The following is a 19,686-nucleotide window of genomic DNA, read 5'->3' as shown; positions in this document are numbered from 1 at the left end:
ATCAAAAGGCTGAACGACGTGTTCTGTTGCCCCTTATTTGGTTGAAAGAAGGGACCCACTGTTCTCTCGTCGGTAAGTTTACTACGGCTCCAACAAACCTCCATATTTTGATTACAAATTGAAATGCTTCGTCATGAAGTTCCTCGTGTTTTGCAAAGCTTCGATTTTGCTAAAACACTCGTTTGTCCCAAGGGTTTCTCCTGGGTGACCCGTTTCTTGTTCTTCAATTTCAATAGAGGGAAGGGACTTGGACTTACTTGGTAGAAGATGAAGATAATGCTCAATATAAGAGCTCGTTTAACTTTTATTTTCAGATTAATCTATTTTAACTCTCATATTTATCTATTTTTTTAAGATAGTCCTTGTAATAATGACAGTTCTAACTAATATACTTGATTAGTAAGAATATCTTAGGAAAGACAACACCTATTTATTACAAATAACTAACTTAGCTAATTTTCTTAATCTACTTAAAGTAGTCAACTAATTTTTATACTAAGGGCTGGAAGTAGCACTATAGTTGTATCTTTCGTGGTTTCAGCTTGTGTGCCTTAAGAAGACTATGGGAGGCGCTAGAAAAAAAGATATTCCGTACATCAAATGTCAAGTGTGTGAAAAGCTCGCCAAGCAATTGTATCAGTGATAGGGCCACACATGCTAAACATGCTTACACGAGAAGACCTAAGAAGATGCAAGTAAATGGAAAGGATGATTTATAAGTTGACTTTCTGATTCCTACCTTTTTAGAGAAAGTGTGCGTAATCTAGTATGCTTTTGTGTGCCTTAGACCTGTGATTGTATTAGGGTATTTTGGGGGACTTTGTTGACCAATTTCGTTGAGCATATAGTCGTTGGTTTTGTCCGGGGAGGCTCCTGGGTCATATTTTGAAGATTGTTTTGGTGAGGAGAGTGCTAGCCTCTAGAATGCCAGGTCAAGGGATTATTTTGTGAGATATTGATGTACTCCTCCGGTCCTAATTATAAGACCCAATTGACTTATTTGAGGAGATTAAGAAAGTAAGTTAAGTTGGTTATTTATAATAAATAAGTGTTGTCATTCCTAAAATATCCTTACTAATTAAGTATATTGGCTAAAACTATCATTATTAGAAGGATTATTTTGGAAAAAAAATGCATAAATATAAGAGACAAAATGGATTGGGTCTTATAATTAGGACCAAATAAAAAGTCAAATTGGGTCTTATAATAAGGACCGGAGGAGTATTTCAGTTTGTAACGTCTTCCTTGTCCCATTGAGAAGGAAGAACTGATCAATGTTATTCAGATTCAGCATTTTATCATCTATTCTTGTTCTGGTTCCTATCAATTAGCATGTTCCAAAAAAAGCAAGCAAAGATCACCCCAAAGAAGCTACTACTGCTCCTGTATTAAACATGGGAGCTAGTTAGGAAGTTAGTTTTGGTTCTAAATATAAGATTTTAATTTACTTTATATCTTATATTTGTCATTTTTCCCTCAAAATAATTCACCTAACTTATAAGTTGATTTATAATCTAATGTTACATGGGGATATTTCAGTGAGATCATGTTACATTTATTAGAATATTTATTTAGTTTCCTTTATCTATCTACTGAAATTAATGTTATGAGTCCACAGTAGATGGATTTCCTTGAATGAGGGGTCTTATATGGCCTTGGTTTCCTGACTCCAATAGCTAGCTTTTGAGATGTGGTTCTCCCAAAAACTTGTGTTTGTTACAAGGTGTTTTCATTGAGAGTCAAGGGTTGAGGACTCGTGCTCACTAGAGTTAAATAGCTTTTACATTAAGATAGAGTATTATTTTACCATTTGGCCTTACTTCTCAGTTGCCTCACTGTGTCTATCAGACAGGTAGCATGCGGGGTTTTATAGTTTTTGACTCAATTTTGTAAGATTTTCGCTTTTAGATATCGGAGTTCCAGATCACTGCGATAACAGAAAATGTTTGCAATCTGAAAAAGGCAGAAGCAGAATGGATTTTGCATATGTATATTGTAGAAAGAGAAGATAGGGTAGAGGTATGAGAACTTTCCAAGTTTTTACTTGATAAATGCCTCTCTGAATTGTGTTATAAGTTGGTACTCCTAAGCTTCTCTTGGTGTTTCCATTGGATCTTGATTAAATAACAGATAAGATACAGTTGTTGATTAAAGTCATTTTAAGTTCAACCCATGCAAATTTGGGGGGGGGGGGAAATTAGAAGCTTTGTGAACAATATAACTTGTTGTAAATCCTATATTTCGTATTGAATATTTGATTTTTTTTTAATTTTTTTTGGCCAGAGAATATTTGATTAATGGAGCAAGAGTCTGAGGGACAATGTAATTCTGAATGTAAAACAACTGAACGCGCTTGTCAGGAGGTATGACACTTATTATGATCTTATTTTCTATTGGCTTATAACACTTTTAAAACTTGGCTGATCACTGATTATAGAAATTTTACATCCTCTGCTTGTTCTATATGCTCATGTAATTTTACTGTACAAAATATCTACTATCGCGGAATTGCTTAGTTGGGGTTTACAGGTAATTGGATATTATGATACAGATATTGCTGAATATCTTTACAAGTCCATGCCTGATATTGATTCACTGTTCAATTTTCTCTGTAAAGACCTTACTAAAGCATGCAGTACCAAGCCACCCCCTGTTCCTAAGGTAACTAAGCTCTGAAGATGGAAAGGAGTAGCATTTTATGATTTTGTTGTGAGCTATGATTAATGTATTCACATTGATCTGTGATTCATCTGAACCTGGAACCTTTTTTAATTATATTGAATCTGGCCTCTGCTATTACAGTATTGTACTTGATTGTCCGAACATATGCCACTTACATGGGGACTGGAAATTTGTTTGCCCTTCACATTATTGTTGGAAATTGGAACAACTATATGATGCAGTTTTAATCAGATGTTCTGTGATGCAGGGGCAGGGCTGCTGGAGAACCCTTCATTCCAAAATCATCAAAGGAGGCTGAAATGGAAAATCTATTAAAATCTATGGAGGTTTTCTTCTTACTTTCATCTCTCTCACACACACAAATATTTATTTGAAGAAAAGTTACGTGCAAATTAAACTTAACAAAAGTGAGCCAACAGACAATACTTTCTCTCTAACCTGTATAACGCCTTAGGGAATGTTTAGTATATTCAGAAGACATTTTAAAAAATATTTTTATGCAAATCAAGACAAAATGTGCCTAAGAAATCAAACAACGTGCGTTAGTGGATCATTTGGAGATAATTCATTGTTTGGATTTGTGGCAGTTAAAAAGTTACTTTGCTTCTTAATGTGAGCTAAAACCTTTTTTTTTTTTTTTACTTCCACATTAGTTGTGTTGGCTGGTTGGCTTTTGGCTTATGTCATTATATTTTTTACAACCCATTATTACACCACTTTCTAGATTTACCCTCTTTTTTCTGCTAACAAGTCCCCTCTCCTTTCTCTCTCTCTCCCCCCCCCCTCTCCTCCCTGTTGTTGCATTGCATGGGTGCGTTGTATGGTTTTTTTTGGCCAATTGGCGTGTTATAGATGATCTTTTATTAAATGAGATTTTTTATTAGATTTTTTTTTGCTACCTTTGATTTTTAATTACTTTTTATTGTTTGTATTTTTTATATATTTATTTATTAAATATATCTAATTAAATATGCGTGAGCATTTACATATTTTTCTCAATAATATATTAATTCCTTTTTTTTATAATTATAATTATAATATTTTTAAATTTATCAAATTATATATCTATAATATATATTTTTTAAAAAAAATCATCTTTTTGTAGTCATTTTATATATAAACTTATTTTTCTACTTCTCATCCAAACAAATTTCAAATTTTCAAACTAACTTTTTAACAAATGTTAACCTAAACATAATTTCATCCTAAACCATATTTGTAAAGGTCAAAAGTCACTTTTGCTACCACTAATCTAAACACACTCTTAGGGTGTGTTTGGATTAGCGGTGGGAAAATTTTTTTTTTTTTCAATATGAATTTTGCAAAAGTTAAATTAGGTCAAAGTCAAGTAGTAAATGTGATTTATGTTTGGATTAGCTTTTGTGAAAAAATCAGTTTGAGAAGCTGAAATTTGTTTGAATGATTAATAAAAAAAAAGTTTAGATGTAAGATGACTGAAAAAAATATAAACTTTATTGAATGGTACATATTTATATTATATGTTTATAATATGATAATTGTCAGAGAATAATGAGACCTAGAATTATAAAAATAAAAATACTTATTTTTAAGAATAATTAAAACTAAAATAATATATTTAAATTTTAGGAAAAATTGAGAAAAAATCCTCCTATTAAAAATATAATTAGTGAGAAGGATCTAAATCATAATACAAGCATTCTATATCTATAATATTTACACTTAGTATATAAAAATTTATCAATTACTTCTTACCAATTAAATTTTTAACAGAACATTTTTCTCAATTATCCATAGATTTTATAAATATGATAGTAAATAATAAAGAATAATAAATTTATTTTTTAAAAAATGGTTTCATTATTCAAAAAATAATTTCTTTAATATTAAAAACCAACTCAAGTGGTTGGGTTAAAAAAAAAAAAAACTCACATCATGTATAAAACATTCTCTCTCCTCCCTCACTCATGACCCCACCTATCCAAACATGCAGTGGCGAAGTTGAAAACAATAAGTTGGAGTTTTTGGAAAAAAGTTCGTGTTAAACATAAGTCTGTTTACCTCCACAGCCAATCCAAACATATGTTTTAAACAAAAAGTTACTTTTTTTCAGTTTTTTCCAATGGAGAAGTCAGTTTGGAAGTCACCACTATGATCCGAACACACCCTTGATTGTTAGCTATAGCTGTGATGTTATTCTTGTATATTTCATTATGATTCAGGGCATGCCAGGAGCACCCCTTATGAAAATGTACTCAAGGGATGATTCGATGAACATGCAGAACTTTGGCGATGAAGATGGTGATGAAAATGAGGATGATGATGAAGCAGATTTCCCTTCAAAATTGGTACTAAATATATATATCCGACTTTCCCATTTTGGTTGGAATGATCAGCAAAGAAACCCATATCGTACAGGGTAAAGTTTTGACGGATAAAAATGGCAGAAACAGTGAACAAAGACGGAGGCTAAGAAAAGGATCTGCAGAGGCAAAAATGACACGGAAGCAACATGCTAAGGTCTCCAATCGTATACGACAATGATGGAAGGCAAAGAAGACAAGTACTTCAAAGAAGGACCCCAAGAAGGGCAAGTCCGAACTCTAATGCCAACACTGCATTAGCTGATTGCTGAACCTCTGAAGACTTTTCTTTGATTTTAAGATGACAAATCTGATTACAGGCCTTTGTTCCCTAAGATTGTCAGGTGGAAAATATTGAAAGGTAATCAAACTAATTAGAGTTTCACAACTTCATTCTTAGTCCAGTTAAGGACCTGTGTAGGTGTGTCATGTGTGCCATCAAGGCCCTCTTTAGTTTCAATATCTCACTTCATCTTGAAAAATTAAAATCCCTACCCCTCTTTATATTCTATTATGGGGTGTTTATGTGTTTTTTGGTAGTTTGTTGCTCAAGTTTCTCTCAAGTTATAGTTAAAATAGTTAAGACCACATATAGAGCTAGTAATATGGGTTACATTCATAAGTCTAACTCGTCAACCCATAAAACATGACAGGTTAAAGTTTGCTAAAAGTCAACTCGTCAGTAAACGAAACTTTTTAACTCGCACTGCATAACTCACAGCCCACCGTCAGCAAACGAAATTTTATTAATTGTTATAATTATATTATTATATTTTATATCCTATCTAAAAAAGTTTTAAAAAAATACCAATATCATTTATTTGGTGTTTTCAATCAAATATTTGAAAGAAAAGTAAAAATTTCATTATACTTTCTTTATATTGTATAAGAAAAAATATTTTGTAAAAAAAAAAAAAGCAAATAATAGTTAGCGGACCAACCCATCAACCCATCATAAATGGGTTAGGGTTGGCTAAAAGCTAACCTCCCATTACACGAGCTTTTTTCAACTCACACCACTTAACCCTAACCTAGGTTGGTCTATATTACCACCTCTAATAACATATGGTTAAAATGGTCCACCTTTAATGGTGGAAGGGAGTTGAATCATATACTATAAATACCCACACACTCACACTCAATTAGCTTTCAAACCAATATTATACTTTCAAGGACTGTGAATTCAAACAAGCCAATATTACTAATGATAAGACCTACAAAGAAAATAAAACAAAAAGATTGCCTGTAATAACGGAGATGATGGAAATGGTTATAAAGCTCCTTTTCTTCTTTATCAATTTTCCCTCTCCCATGCAGTGACAAAAAACACGCGAAATAAGTCCCATTCCCATATATGAGGACAAGATAATTTTCTTACAATTGTAACATTTTGCCCTCAAGCCCCTTAAAACTTGGAAATAATTTAACCATTTTCAAAAACCTTAGATGAATAAATTCTACTCTTATGTATTTTTCCCTTCTTTTTAAAATACTTTTTGGTATGAGGGATTTGGGAGGGAGGGGAGGAAAGGGGAGAGATTTTAATCATTTCTCCTTGTTTGGCAACACACAAATTTTAGGAGGGGAAGGAAAATTTTTTAAAATTTTCTCTTCCCTCCTCTCCTCAACCTTCCTTCCAAAATTAAGAGAATTTAGAGGGAAAGGGCAATATTTTGCCATGTTGTGATCATTATGCCCATATTTTACCATGTTGTGACCATTATGTCCATATTTTGTCATGTTGTGACCATTATACACATATCTTAAATAAAATAAGAGCAAAATTATCCATATTAAAATATTTTCTCCTCCCCTCCCCCTCTTTTTTTATAAATCCAAACAAAATACTATTAAAATCTTTCCACTCTCCTTGCATTCCCTTTCCTCCATTAAAATCCCTCCCGTCCCCTTCCTCTTATTGAGCCAAACATACCTTTATATTTCTTTAAATTACTCCTTTGTATCACATACACATCCACATTAAGTAATTTTGCGGAAAATCAATTTCTTTTTTTTTTTTTGGGTTGAAATCAATTTCTGTCTTTTATCACACATTTAAATGTCCTTGGCCTATTTTTATTTTTTATTTTATGGGGTTAATCTCACTCCAAGTCCTAAAAACTTGCTACCTATAGATTTTTATAATGTTTTAATTTAATTAAGTGTTTTTTCTTTTTTTTAGGTGCCAACTACTACAAGCCTATAACCATTCAGCCACTCAGCATGAAAAATGCAGCTACGTTCTGACATCACTGCTGCTAAATATCAACTGATCTACATCATAATTACTGATAAAGTTTGTGGGGAGTATTTTAGTACATGGGTTCCAAATCAGAACTCGGAAACAGAGGGCCACTTATTCTGTTATCTATCAGAAGGAAGCTCAACAGATTAGCTCTTTAAACCATTGCCCACATTGGCAGAGGCGTCCTTGAGTGGCCATGGTGCCCCCGACATCACCGCCTCAATTTCAGGTATTTCTCGAGGACAATTGGTCATATTTTTGCAACCATCGGCAGTAACAAGCTGAGAAAACCATGTATCAAATGGTAAGTGAGAATATATAACAGCAAGGTATCACTGAGAAAAAAACAGAAAAAAAAAAAATGGAGCACTACCATATTACTTCCTACTGTCTTAGATAGAAAAGCTAATAAAAAAAAAGTCTGTTTTGGTTATAAATGCAAGAAATCAATTTATTTTGTCTTTAAAATTTATAATTTCTTTTTGCTAAACTCTATTGCTCATGCATAGTAAGAAGGTTTTCCATTAATGGAGTAATTTCCAATAAAAATTGGCTACAAAAAGTATTTTAAGAAAACCAACACATTTTTTTTAACAATTAGGTAAAATGATTATTTTTAAAATCCCTGTAGCTTAATTATTAAGCTCTTATATTTAAGACCAGAAGAAGTATTTCAATTACTTAACCACTGTTGACACAAAAAATTTTAACCACCGATTTTTTTAATAAAAAATTTCAAACGTCTCGACCATTAAACTATTTTAATGGGTGAAATTACTGCATAGAAGATGATAAAACTTTTTTTTCCCAAAGAAACAAAAAGGATAAGAAAAGATTTGGGTATTGAAACTCATGTTTGATGAACCTTTTTTCCCAATCAATTCAAAATAAGTGAACATTAAATTTGAAACGATGGTGTTAATAACAACAGTTAATTACAAGAACAGAACTAAAATACTCTCATTTTCATTTGATTGCCAAAATTACATTATGTATGTATATTTAAGTTCCAAGTTTTCTCTTCAAAGATAAATATGCCAAGACAAATATCAATGACAATGAGGAAAATAACATGATATAGGTCTCACAAATAATCAATATATAAAAAGAAAATATAATGTCCCTATTTAACTATTACTTGTTGAAATGAAAAAATTTTAAACGTAAGAAAATTGTAATGTTTTCCAAACTATGTGTTTATATTTTCTTTTAAATGAAAAATTCCGTGTAGATAGTTTTCTAAATTAGGTTAGAATGTGATATGTGATCTGATCGTTAGAATTTTTTATTTTTTATTTTTATTTTTTTGCCAGAGTAAGAAAGTATGAAAACTACGCAAAAAGTCCTCAGGAAAGTTAAGAAAATGAAAATACCACATCGCTTTCGATTCGAACTCCACCAAAACCTTTAAATCTGTCAATCGCTTGCTGGTTGAAGAACTTCGAAGTTTCTGAGCTACTCATGGCTGGAAGCAACAAAGCATCAATGAAGTAGCATCCAGGCTCCACGGTGATAACCTGAAAGTGTAAAAGATGGGAAAGGTTACGGTCAACATTTTCTTATTTCTTCATTGCAATAGTAAATAGTACTAAGGAAATAAGAAGCATCAGAGCATCACATGAAAAGAACCAAGGCTAACCAAAACAACCAATGGTTTACAAATAGCAATAATTATTTTGATTTTAACTTTCACCACAGCCATGGAAGTTTATGATATGACTCCTATAAAAGTCATGCTTCGTATGAGTAAAGTAAGATTCAAGAAGAGAAGCCAGAGAGTAGTCTCCATCTCAATTGTTTGATACACAATGATTGAAATTTTAAGGAATTAGTGCTTCTCTCCAATAAGGGAAGTATGAAACATTTTATCTCTCCCTCTCCCTTTCCATTTCTCTTAAAAATGGCTCCACCATACCAAACATGACATGGACATAATCATCTTACGATGACATTCAGATGAGAGACACAACTGGATTATTCAATACAAAAGTAAGCTCCACTCTCATGAAGGGATTCAGAGTTTTAGATGCATCATACTGGTGCCATTCCCCGCTGCCGCCCCGGGGGGATAATGGCAGAGAAGTGTAGAATGTGACATCTGAGATCTGACATCACAAAGAAAGAGAACTCGAATTTCTGTACTGAAAAAGTCATAACTAACCATTCTTTCTTGGAGATGTCGGACTGTACGCAAGGACTTCAATCCAGGTTCCTTTGGCCTTTGCAACCCCTGCAAATATGCCAAATTTTCTAAGACATCACGTGAAAACCATTTTGCAGCATCGTATAATTAAATGGCCGTTTATAAAACACAAAAAGAGGGAGGAGGGAGCTTTAAATTTAATTGCACATAAATGTTGTTAAGACCTTCAAATAGCCTCCAGGATCATGTGTGTCAATACCAAGGAAATGCCCCAGGCCATGTGGCATAAAAACAGCACCCAAGCGTTTGGTCATCATATCATCAACATTGCTATCCCGGAAACCAGACACAAATTATTATACCACAGAAAATCATCGCTGTGTTTTTGACACATTGCAATTGCAACAAGAAAACGATAGGGACAAAATAGATGTTACCCAATAACAATGCCGCCTCTCTTCAGTGACTCCAGAATAACTTTTTCTGCTAATCTACAAATTTTAGAGAGGAAATGAATGAGTGTCAATGCAAATCACTAGGCAGAAGATGGAAATAAATCATTAAAAATAATCTAGATATTTTCCTATAAATATAATAATAACTGACCATTTGATATAGGTTAATTCATCAACTCACGCAGGATTGTTATTTTTAGTGTACCAATATATACTGGCGAAAATTAATCAAAGAAATGTTAATGCACATGCCAAAACCATCTAGGTTATGATTCTATTAAATTCGAACTCATCAGCTAAGCCACATGATATTTTTATATCCAATAAATCAACAAATATAAACAATTTTTATGACTACTATTAAGAACTTGACAAAAAGCACGAGGCACAAGTATAGCTACTCTCTGGTCAACAGAAAACAATTATAGTTACTCAAAGGAAACAATATTAGTTCACACTCCTACTTGTGCATATCAACCCAGCTTACTCCAGGTTTCATTGCGGATATGACAGCATTATGAGCATCAAGGACAGCCTGAAGAACAAAGTAAGTGAAAAATAAGAGGCGTTGAAACCAATGCTATAAAAGATAAACAAAAGGTATTTGAGCTGAGCCATCCCAACATTCGTGTGCATCCCAGGATTTAGTTGGGGCCGCATGGGAAACAGTATTTGAGTGATTTGCACTGGAGAAATGCACTCAAAGGCTGAACGTCCTTTTAGTTGCTTATCTGTTCGCTTCGAGTAAAAACACTCCTTGAATTACACTTGATAAAGGAAGTTTCAGTAAAAGGAACTTACATTATATATAAGGGATTGATCACTTGTAAACTTTCCATTTACCTGCAAGGAGAATTGAAAATTTAGCATAATTTGATCATTCCCCTGGAGTAATGGTCTCTCCATCATCACAAGGGCAATATTCAACTTCACTTTCCCTACCATGATTTTCTCTGACCTTTCAAGTTTCAACTAATTTTAGACACTAACTGCAGATAAAAGGCAATAATATCACTTTTATTTCACATCAGAATCTGGTACAAACTGGCAAGTCAATCATACATTTCTCATGTAATAGCGCATATATATCTTGTTATCTAGATACCAGAAAAATGCAAATCCTATTTACATCTAGAATGCTCAAATCAAATGTGATGAAGAGATGAAGATTCAGATGATTATATTGTGATGGAACCGCTTGTAATTATTTATCTTTATTAGTTTATCATTTGAGGATATTAGCTGATTTGTAGGAGATAGATTAGGGATTGAATTTGTAATTTATGCTAGCCACATGTATAGAGCTGAGAATTCATGCGCCATCTCTATTTTCATGGCATCAAAGCCTAGCTCCAAGTAGGGACTGGCATATTGATCCACGGAAGACAGCTCAAAAAATCATTCAATTGTAACCAACAAATTTAGTTCAGGCCAGACCAAAACCCATTTGGTTCCAATCTGGAGAATTCCTTCCAACTCACAGCAGAGGAATTAAATGGCAAAAATTATCGCGAATGGGCTAGAGCTGCCCAGCTCAACATCAAAGCAAAGGGGGAAATGGCGTACATCACCAGAAAAGCCAACAGACCTAGGTCAAATGACGTTTACTGCTTGGGCATGGTGGCAATCCGAAAATCCTGTGCTTATGTCGTGGCTGATGAATTCCATGGTGCACGCAGAAGTGAAAAATGGTATTGAATTCTATAACAGTGAATCGAATGATTTTCTCAATGAGGAGGGCATTGTACATCAAAGCTCTTACAGGCACACTCCTCAACGAAATGGTGCTGTAAAGCAAAAAAAAATAGACATACTCTTAAAGTTGCAAGAGCCTTGATGTTCAATATTAATTTACTCAACTTCCACCAGGGGGATGTTATTCTTACGGTTATGTATCTCATCAACAGATTGCTAAGCCATGCATTATCTTTTGTTACTCATCTACACAAATTTCAAGAGATCTTTCCATATTCACACCTAGCATCTGCTGTGTCTCTCAAAATCCTGGTGTATCTGATTCGTTCAAATCCACTCAACTCAAAGAAGCAAGATGGAACCCCATGCCACCAAACGTGACTACATTGGCTACTCTCTGATACAAAAGGGGTATAAATGTTATGACCCTATTTCTGAATGATTATTTGTCACTATGGATATCACCTTGAAAATACTCCTTTATATCCCAACTCTTCAATTTAGGATAGAGAATCTCTAATTTGGTTCATTGAAAATTGACTTGCCAAGTCCACTTTTCTTGACTTCCTATCATTCATTCACCATCTCTTATGCCAGGAACAAAAGCAAATTCAAATTCAGGGGGAGAAGCAGATGAAACATTTGGAAAAGGGGCTCAATTTTACTCACAAAAGTAGAAATCAATGAATGAGCATCATGACACCAAAGCACTAGAAAAGTCCAAACCAGCTGTGGAGCTTGACATCTATCCTAGTAAAGAACAGGAAACTGACACTATTGATGAGCCTTTTGATTCTGATGGTGAGCCTTCGTATTTAGATTTACCTATTGCTTTCTGAGATCCCACTCGTTCTATCCTCCATCACAAATAAGAGATTTCTGTCTTGCAATGCCCTACCATCTAGATATTGTACTTTCACCACTAACCTGGAAGGGTTAAGATTCCAAATAATATACAAGAACCTATAGAATCCCTAGAATGGAAGGCATTAAAAAGGAAAGGTAATTATTTATCTTTATTAGTTGACCGTTAGATGATATTTACTGATATGTAGGAGATAGATCAGGGATTGACCCCGCAAGTTGTGCATATATAGGCCCCGTTTGGTAGAGCGGTAGAAATCTCCTATAAGCACATTTCATATAAGCCGAAACAAAACTCATTTCACATACTTGCCTCGTATTCCGTAAATCACTATTAAAAAGTAGCTTATAAGCTACTTATAAGCTATTCCAAACGGACCCATAGTCATGTAATCTCTGTGAAGTTCATTACACAGAACAATCATCCTTTACTCACGTTTTCATCATCTCTGTTTTCAAAATGAATTCAAGTCCAGGTTGGTGTTAAAATAATGTTGATTAAACCGTACATCCAAGAGCAGCAAGAATATGTGTAAAGCCTGATACAATTTGGTAGGTACTAATCTAATGATTCAACTCCTCGATTTCAAATGTGACTGCATGCAAGGTGGGGGAACTAAGAAGAAAGACGAGATGTGATTGTCAATGGGTATACTCACAGGAAACGAACATGTTATGTCAGACCCGTAAAAGTGATATTCAGCTCCCATATCAAGAAGTGCCATATCTCCGTCTTTCAAAGTCTACAAAAAATAAAAACAATTCACTTAAAAAATTCAATCTTTGATAGTAAACGACAGTAATCAGACAATTCAGAAGATACCTTAAAAAATTCAATCTCTAATAGTAAACGACATTAATCAGACAATTCAGAAGCTAACTTCATCTCATTTTTGTCTCTCATTTACAATAATAAAGCCATGCGTCAATGTCTACCCAGGGGAAAAAGAAGTCATCCTTCAAAGCTTAATCTGTTGATTAGGAAAGTCACCAAATAATTCATTTGCGTATTCTGTTTTTTCATGAGAAATGTTCATCCCCTTTTTAAAAAATTTTCCCCATCTTCCTGAATTAAATTCTCATTTCCTAGTGAAGAATGAAATGAAGACAAGACTTAGGGTGGACCCTATAACGTAGATTAACTCCAGTCATAAGAGAATAGCTGATTAATTCAATTTCCTTATCACTGAATGGACCCTGTAACTTAGCAAGAAATGCAAAGATGAGAATCCCAGCGTTATGAGCGTTGTTGGGTAGTGGGGATGCTGGGATAGTATTTGAGGCAAAAGGGACGTATAAAGGATGACAGCTAGAGTGTGGCATTGGAGGAGATGGTTCATACTCTCCCTAACACCAGCCTTTATTAGAGCGGTTCTTTCCTTCCATTGTTTTCTTGCTTTTGAGTGTTTTGTTGCTGTTATTGCAGTTCAGTGTGTGTGTTATTTTCTCAGCTGCTATTTCCCTTATCATTGTGTGCTAGTGTTTAAACATTGTAACACCCCTTTCCTCCCACTAAAAAGCAGAATATTTGCATTCGATACAAACCCAGTTTTGGATTTCCATCAAGCAACAAATCGAGGAAGAACGAGGAACATACACCAGCAGGACCAGCACAACATCATGCTATACAAGTTTCAGTAGACGTAATAAACAAATTATAATGAACTTCAAGGCGAATGAAAAGCTAATCTACCATACCCTGTCATTAGGAGCTGCTGCATGCCCATAATGAAGAACAGCACTGTGTTGATACAACATCAATGTTAGCTAACCATCCTCGTGATAAATGTTATAACTATTTAAAAGGAACAAGCAATATAATAGCATAATTCCTAGTAGTACAGAATTAAAAACATGTTCATTAAAAAAATGGAATCTTTCAACATGCTTAAGCCAAACAGACAATCATGAAATGGCACCAACATATCAGATGCAAGACACCAAGAAATGTCTTACAGATTCGTAAATATTAAATTATAATTGGACAAGATATCCTGAGGGCCATATTATTGTGACAAATAGAAGATCCCATGGTACCAATTTTTCTGGCACACCCACATTGTTGACCATTTAGATTATGCATCTTCAACCAACAGTCCATAATAGATGGACCTTGAGTAGGATTACTAGAATACAGTGGTTCCACAGAATTATTCATATGATGTTTAAAGTTTCGAACTAGCGTACCTATTGTCACCAGTAGCACAAATACATGTGTAGGAGCAATGCCTACACCCACCATACATGTACGTATGATGAAGAAACATGCTTTCCAGCTGATACTCCTTCATGTCCACTTTAGTATTTCTCATAACCTGGTTTATTAAAGCAAAAAGTACACAAGAATTTTCAAAGAATGCATAACTACAGCAAAACCCACTTCCATATTGTGATTACAGATCTAGAAATTGAACATATTCCCAAGCAAAATTAAAATTTAACTAATTTAATGCAATAAAATACATAGTGCAAAAGAAAAGAAAGATGAATGGAGGCAAGAAACAGAAAATAGTCCTTTGGGGAATAATTATGAAAAAATTATAAGGAAAAAAAATAATTTGCTTTTCTGCAGCAAAGAATGTCTTTGATGGAAAGTTGGTAGTATGAGATATTAAGTCCTACATTGAGTATTATGGGGTGCTAAATGGGCTATTTAAGTGGGTTGGTTTAAGGTACCCCCTCCCACTAGGTACCCATCAATTGGTACTAGAGCTAAATTGTTAGCAGTTTCAAAGAGGGCTCCCCATGGAGGGTTGTAACCAATAGGAGATCTAGCGTATTGCTGTGTTTGCATGGGAGGTAAATCAATGGAAACTTGATATTATGGGATACTAAGTCCCATATTGAGTAATAAAAGATGTTTAATGGAGTATTTAAGTAAGTTGGTTCTCCCAACTCAATAGAGTATTTCAGTAGATTTAGTATTAACAACTCTTATTCTACGACTAAGATATTTTGTGAAAGCCTGAAAGTACATAACAAAGTTTTATTTTCCTTTAATAGACAACACCAGCTACCTCAGATTGGGAAGATACCCAAAGAAAAAAAAAAAGTTATTCATTTTTAAATTGAGATAAACAATCTTATTTCCTCTAGTTATTTTAAATTAACTCCTTATTCATGAACCTATAAGATTCATTATCATGAACCTATAAGATTCTTCACAAACAAACAACCAGCACGGAAAAACTCCAGGGTAATTAAACTTTCAGAAACTACTTGCAAGATCAATTTTTATTGTAATAATCCCTTAAATGCCTGCAAAACACATGCAGATAAATTCATGGAACATATATCCATGTAATAAGCAATAATGACACATGTTAGGAAAAGTAACCTCAACATGAGCTTCAGAGCTGATATCATTGGCATACTGAATTAGAGCAATCTCCAACTCTGACTTGATAACACGGCATTCAGTCAATATAGGATGCAAGGTTTCCAAATCCCTTTCAAATTCATCCAAACCCTAAAAGGAAACAAGATGACAAATATATTAATCCTATAAGAAAGAGATTCCTAAAGAAGATAGTGTTATTATTGATCCATTACATGTAATACATGAGAAAAGGTACTGCAAATCAGAAATAATACACATGCTAGATACAAAAACTATTCTATTCACTGTCCTAATCAGTTAGACATGTAAGTACATTCAGGGATGGACCAAAGCAATCACTATAATCAAGTTTACCAACCTCAAATTCTGCAGGTTTAGAAAAGTTATTGCTATCTGTGTTGAGCCCATGCAAGAGAAACAGTAGGGGCTTTCCCGAACCCTGGTAATGGTCTTGCAAAACTCTTGCAATTTCATCCACAAAGTATACCATGCTAACCATGTAGTTTTCCTGCAAAGGGATGTAAAGATGTTAGCCACTAAACATTCTTTACATGTGAATCTTGTCAGCCCTTACAAACAAATTATTCAATCAAATACCTTAAAATAACTTAGTGGCTTTATCTTTCCTAACCACACAGCATATTCTTGAGGCAACCTTGGAGCAAACAGGATAGATTTTCCAGTTGAAATATCCTTCATAAAATAAAGAAAATAAAATTTGAGGATTTGTTAGTGATATATAATTTGAACTAACAACCAAGCATTCAAACAGCACACATTTACAGACAGGACAATACTGATGGATTTCTGACCCTTTTGCTCTCTATTTTTCCTAGACTGCTTTGAATTCAGAGCATATAAAATCACACAGATGTAAAATCAAACCGATACTCAGAATACTGTTCCTTTTTAAATTTATGCTCAATAACCATCTACAATAGATTCCGTAACTCATGGTTTTCTTTAAATTGAAATGATAGTATACAAACTTAAATCATAGATAAATATTATTGCTACCAATTGAAGGGGAGAAAAACAAGAAAGATTCACCAGAAAGTTGCGAATTGATTTCGTCCCCTATAAAATTGGAAAGGAATCAAGGACCCAAGCAGAGATACTAAATTGACTATCTAATTTAACTGAGGCCATTTCTACCATTCCACTTTTAGTTATACCCAGATTCAAGTTTAATAATTCGGTCCCACGCAAACAAAATTTTAGTTAGTTACACGATAATAAAGCAGATTTTAGAAGCTAATATGGAATCATATAATTAATTTTGTATGTTGTCTAAGTAGGGTGGTAGCAGTACTACTTGAAGAGCAAGCAACCTGCTAGAATAGCCTTTAAGAAATCGTTGCCTCCACATTAATGTTTTTAGCATTTAGTCAGTGGACCACAACTCACCAAACATTATATAGCCTGGATTTTAGCCAGTAAACATATATGAAACAACTGAATTGCCAAATCTGTAAAAGGGCTAACATAAAACAATCATGAATTGTTTAGGAACATAGTTTTGCTCTATTCATGTGCTCATGATATAAACCTATCAAAGAAAATGCCATTGAATATTAAATCATAAGAGCAGTTTCGGCTTCTAAACAAGTGAAGTGAAGTATTCAATGCAAATTGATCAAGGTAGGGTTACCTAAGAACAAATTTTAGGATAACTTCAAATGATATAGGACATAATAAAGAAAAGAAAGCATGCATGAAAGAGAAAGATGAGAAACAATTTAAAAGACAACTCAATCATTGAAATGAAAGGAACGAACAATAGCTCCATAAAACCCCGGTTCCTTTACTCCAAACAAGTAGGCAAAGTAACTCTCCTGCCTGCAAACCAAGCAGCCATCAATTTACGGTTATTAAAACAGAGTTATGCACTTCTCACAATAATTCTGAAAGAGGTATGCATACAACAGTAGCAGAAGATCACGAGAAAAATATACAAGTTTAAAGGTGATTTATTATAATGGTATAATTGCCGGTCCTATCATTGTTACAGGCAGCTCCAGTCTCCCCCGGGTAAATGAAAATATAGATGGATCACGACAGAGTAGATAGGCAAAAAAACGAAGCTTTGACTTGATTTAGATTAAATTTAAGTAGATAACTAAATTAACGCACATAGCATCGAACAACACGGACGATTCTCTTCAACTTAGAATTTAAATATTTATCTTTGAAATTAAAAATTCCAAGGAGAAAAATCATAATCCAAATCATATATCAGCTACCTGAAGAGTTCGAGGTGATCCGTATCGTAACGTGTTTGCTCATCGCCACCCTGGCCGAAAAATATATAGAACTTGTTAGAGAATTACATCTATATGAGAGTATGCACTAGACATTTCTGTTTACCACAAATGCACTTAAGGAAAGAAGAAACCTGAAGAAGGACGAAGCCATGAAGAGGACGGGAAGACTCAGAAAGGTGCTGCCGAAGTGATTTCAGGAGCTTATCTCGATTATTGACGTGGAGCTCCATCGGGACTTGAGGTGGCGACAGGCCGGAAGACGGCGCCATATTTGGCTTCCGATGCCTTTTAGCTCGCCCTGTGATAAGATATCGGATTGGAGCGGCAGCAGTGCAGCCTGAAGCTTCAAAAGCAGCTAGGGAGAAAAATAAAATAGTGTTTACCCAATCAAAAACACAACACCTCAGCTTATTTTTGTCGTGGCTGGCAAATCAATTAATTTCTGGAAAACAAAATTAAATGAAAAAAATTTGATCTTCTTAAAAGGGAGAATTTCATCACACAAGTAACATTCTGCCTGTTTGGATCAGTGTTTATGGGGCCAAAAGTAACTTAATTTGAGCATAAGCCCGTTTGGACAATGAGATTCTCTTTGGGAGAGCTTTTGGGCCATTTCATTTCAAGACCAAAAGCCAGATTAAATCGTGCGTTTTGATAAGTTGAAGAGAGAGAGTTTTTTCAAATCAAAATCGTGCTCATGGACCGTTAGAAAAATAATTACATGTCAGATTATTAGTTTTTCCTCACTCCTCCTCATTTATTCCTGTTGTATCCTCCTCACTCCTTCACATACTTCACTCATTCCCCATACGCTCAAACTTCGCCGCTGGACAAAGCTTGTGCCGTTAGCTCTACCGTTGTAGCTCCATCGCTCCTCTACCATCGTTTCTGTCTGTTTGCTGGCATGAGGTGAGTCTTGTGTGGGGTTTGGTGAGTCAAGCATCTCTGCCTCCTTCATCGCTTGTCCAAACCTCTTTGCACATCGAATCTGCAGTCTCCCCTTGGAAGCAGTGGTGGCCGGCGTCTGTGCAATGCACGTGAGTTGTCCGTGTATATCTTGGCCTCCTAGTACAATACACTCTCCGATCTACCTTTCTTAGGCTCTATTGTTGATTGCACGTAATGGTCGATTTGGCTGTTGATTTTTATTGGTTATGTGGAGTTGAGCTGATGTACTTGTTGGGATTTCATCCGAGCTTGGTTTTGTATGGTTAAGCTAGTTAATCTGATTGCATGTAATCGGTTTAAGTATGATTTTCTTGTTAGAAACTGTACTTGTTGGGATTTTATTTAAGGTTGGTTTTGTCTCTAAACAGCTATGTGTTCTCCCCTGTCTTTTTTCTTCTATAGCCTATTTTGGCCAGAATACATGAGAAGAGGAATTTTTTTTTTTAAAAAAAAAAGAACTAAATGATAGGAGGAGTGTATGAGGCTGACTGAGAGCAACGAGCATGAGAGGGCAATAGCTGAAGTTTTTTTATTGATAAATTCTCAACCTTAAAATCAGTATGTATTGATTCGGCCTAACTAATATATATATATATAAACACATATTTTGGCATGATTCGATCACAATCATCAGTAACTTTTGTTATCTTATTTTGCTCCAAATCTGTTTGGCTGTCTGTTCTTGTTTGTATTTTTGTTCTCATCACT

At 34.4% G+C, this 19,686-nt stretch overlaps 2 protein-coding genes across 2 annotated transcripts; one reads left to right on the top strand and one right to left on the bottom strand.

Annotated features, from left to right (window-relative positions):
• Positions 1-123: 123 nt before the first annotated feature.
• On the top strand, positions 124-5,268 carry LOC114727662 (uncharacterized). The gene is given in 9 exon segments (XM_028914350.1): positions 124-204; positions 542-639; positions 1,332-1,369; positions 1,907-2,019; positions 2,286-2,363; positions 2,530-2,669; positions 2,930-3,008; positions 4,884-5,009; positions 5,080-5,268. Coding segments are annotated over 9 exon segments (942 nt in total).
• A 1,980-nt stretch (positions 5,269-7,248) lies between these two features.
• On the bottom strand, positions 7,249-18,361 carry LOC114727711 (xaa-Pro dipeptidase). Its single transcript, XM_028914424.1, has 16 exons — positions 18,162-18,361; positions 18,010-18,059; positions 17,545-17,605; positions 16,364-16,459; positions 16,125-16,274; positions 15,764-15,895; positions 14,614-14,741; positions 14,125-14,167; positions 13,086-13,169; positions 10,669-10,710; positions 10,332-10,402; positions 9,850-9,903; positions 9,637-9,742; positions 9,431-9,499; positions 8,643-8,786; positions 7,249-7,550 (listed from the first exon to the last, which is right to left on the bottom strand). Exons 1-16 carry the CDS (start codon positions 18,297-18,299, stop codon positions 7,416-7,418), a joined length of 1,503 nt encoding a protein of 500 aa, XP_028770257.1. The 5' UTR covers positions 18,300-18,361; the 3' UTR covers positions 7,249-7,415.
• Positions 18,362-19,686: the final 1,325 nt, after the last annotated feature.

Source organism: Neltuma alba, unplaced genomic scaffold (assembly GCF_004799145.2).
Source record: "Neltuma alba isolate B1F8T4 unplaced genomic scaffold, ASM479914v2 tig00012505_pilon, whole genome shotgun sequence".
Classification (NCBI taxonomy): Eukaryota; Viridiplantae; Streptophyta; class Magnoliopsida; order Fabales; family Fabaceae; genus Neltuma; species Neltuma alba.
This window is presented reverse-complemented; position numbering and strand designations above follow the sequence as displayed.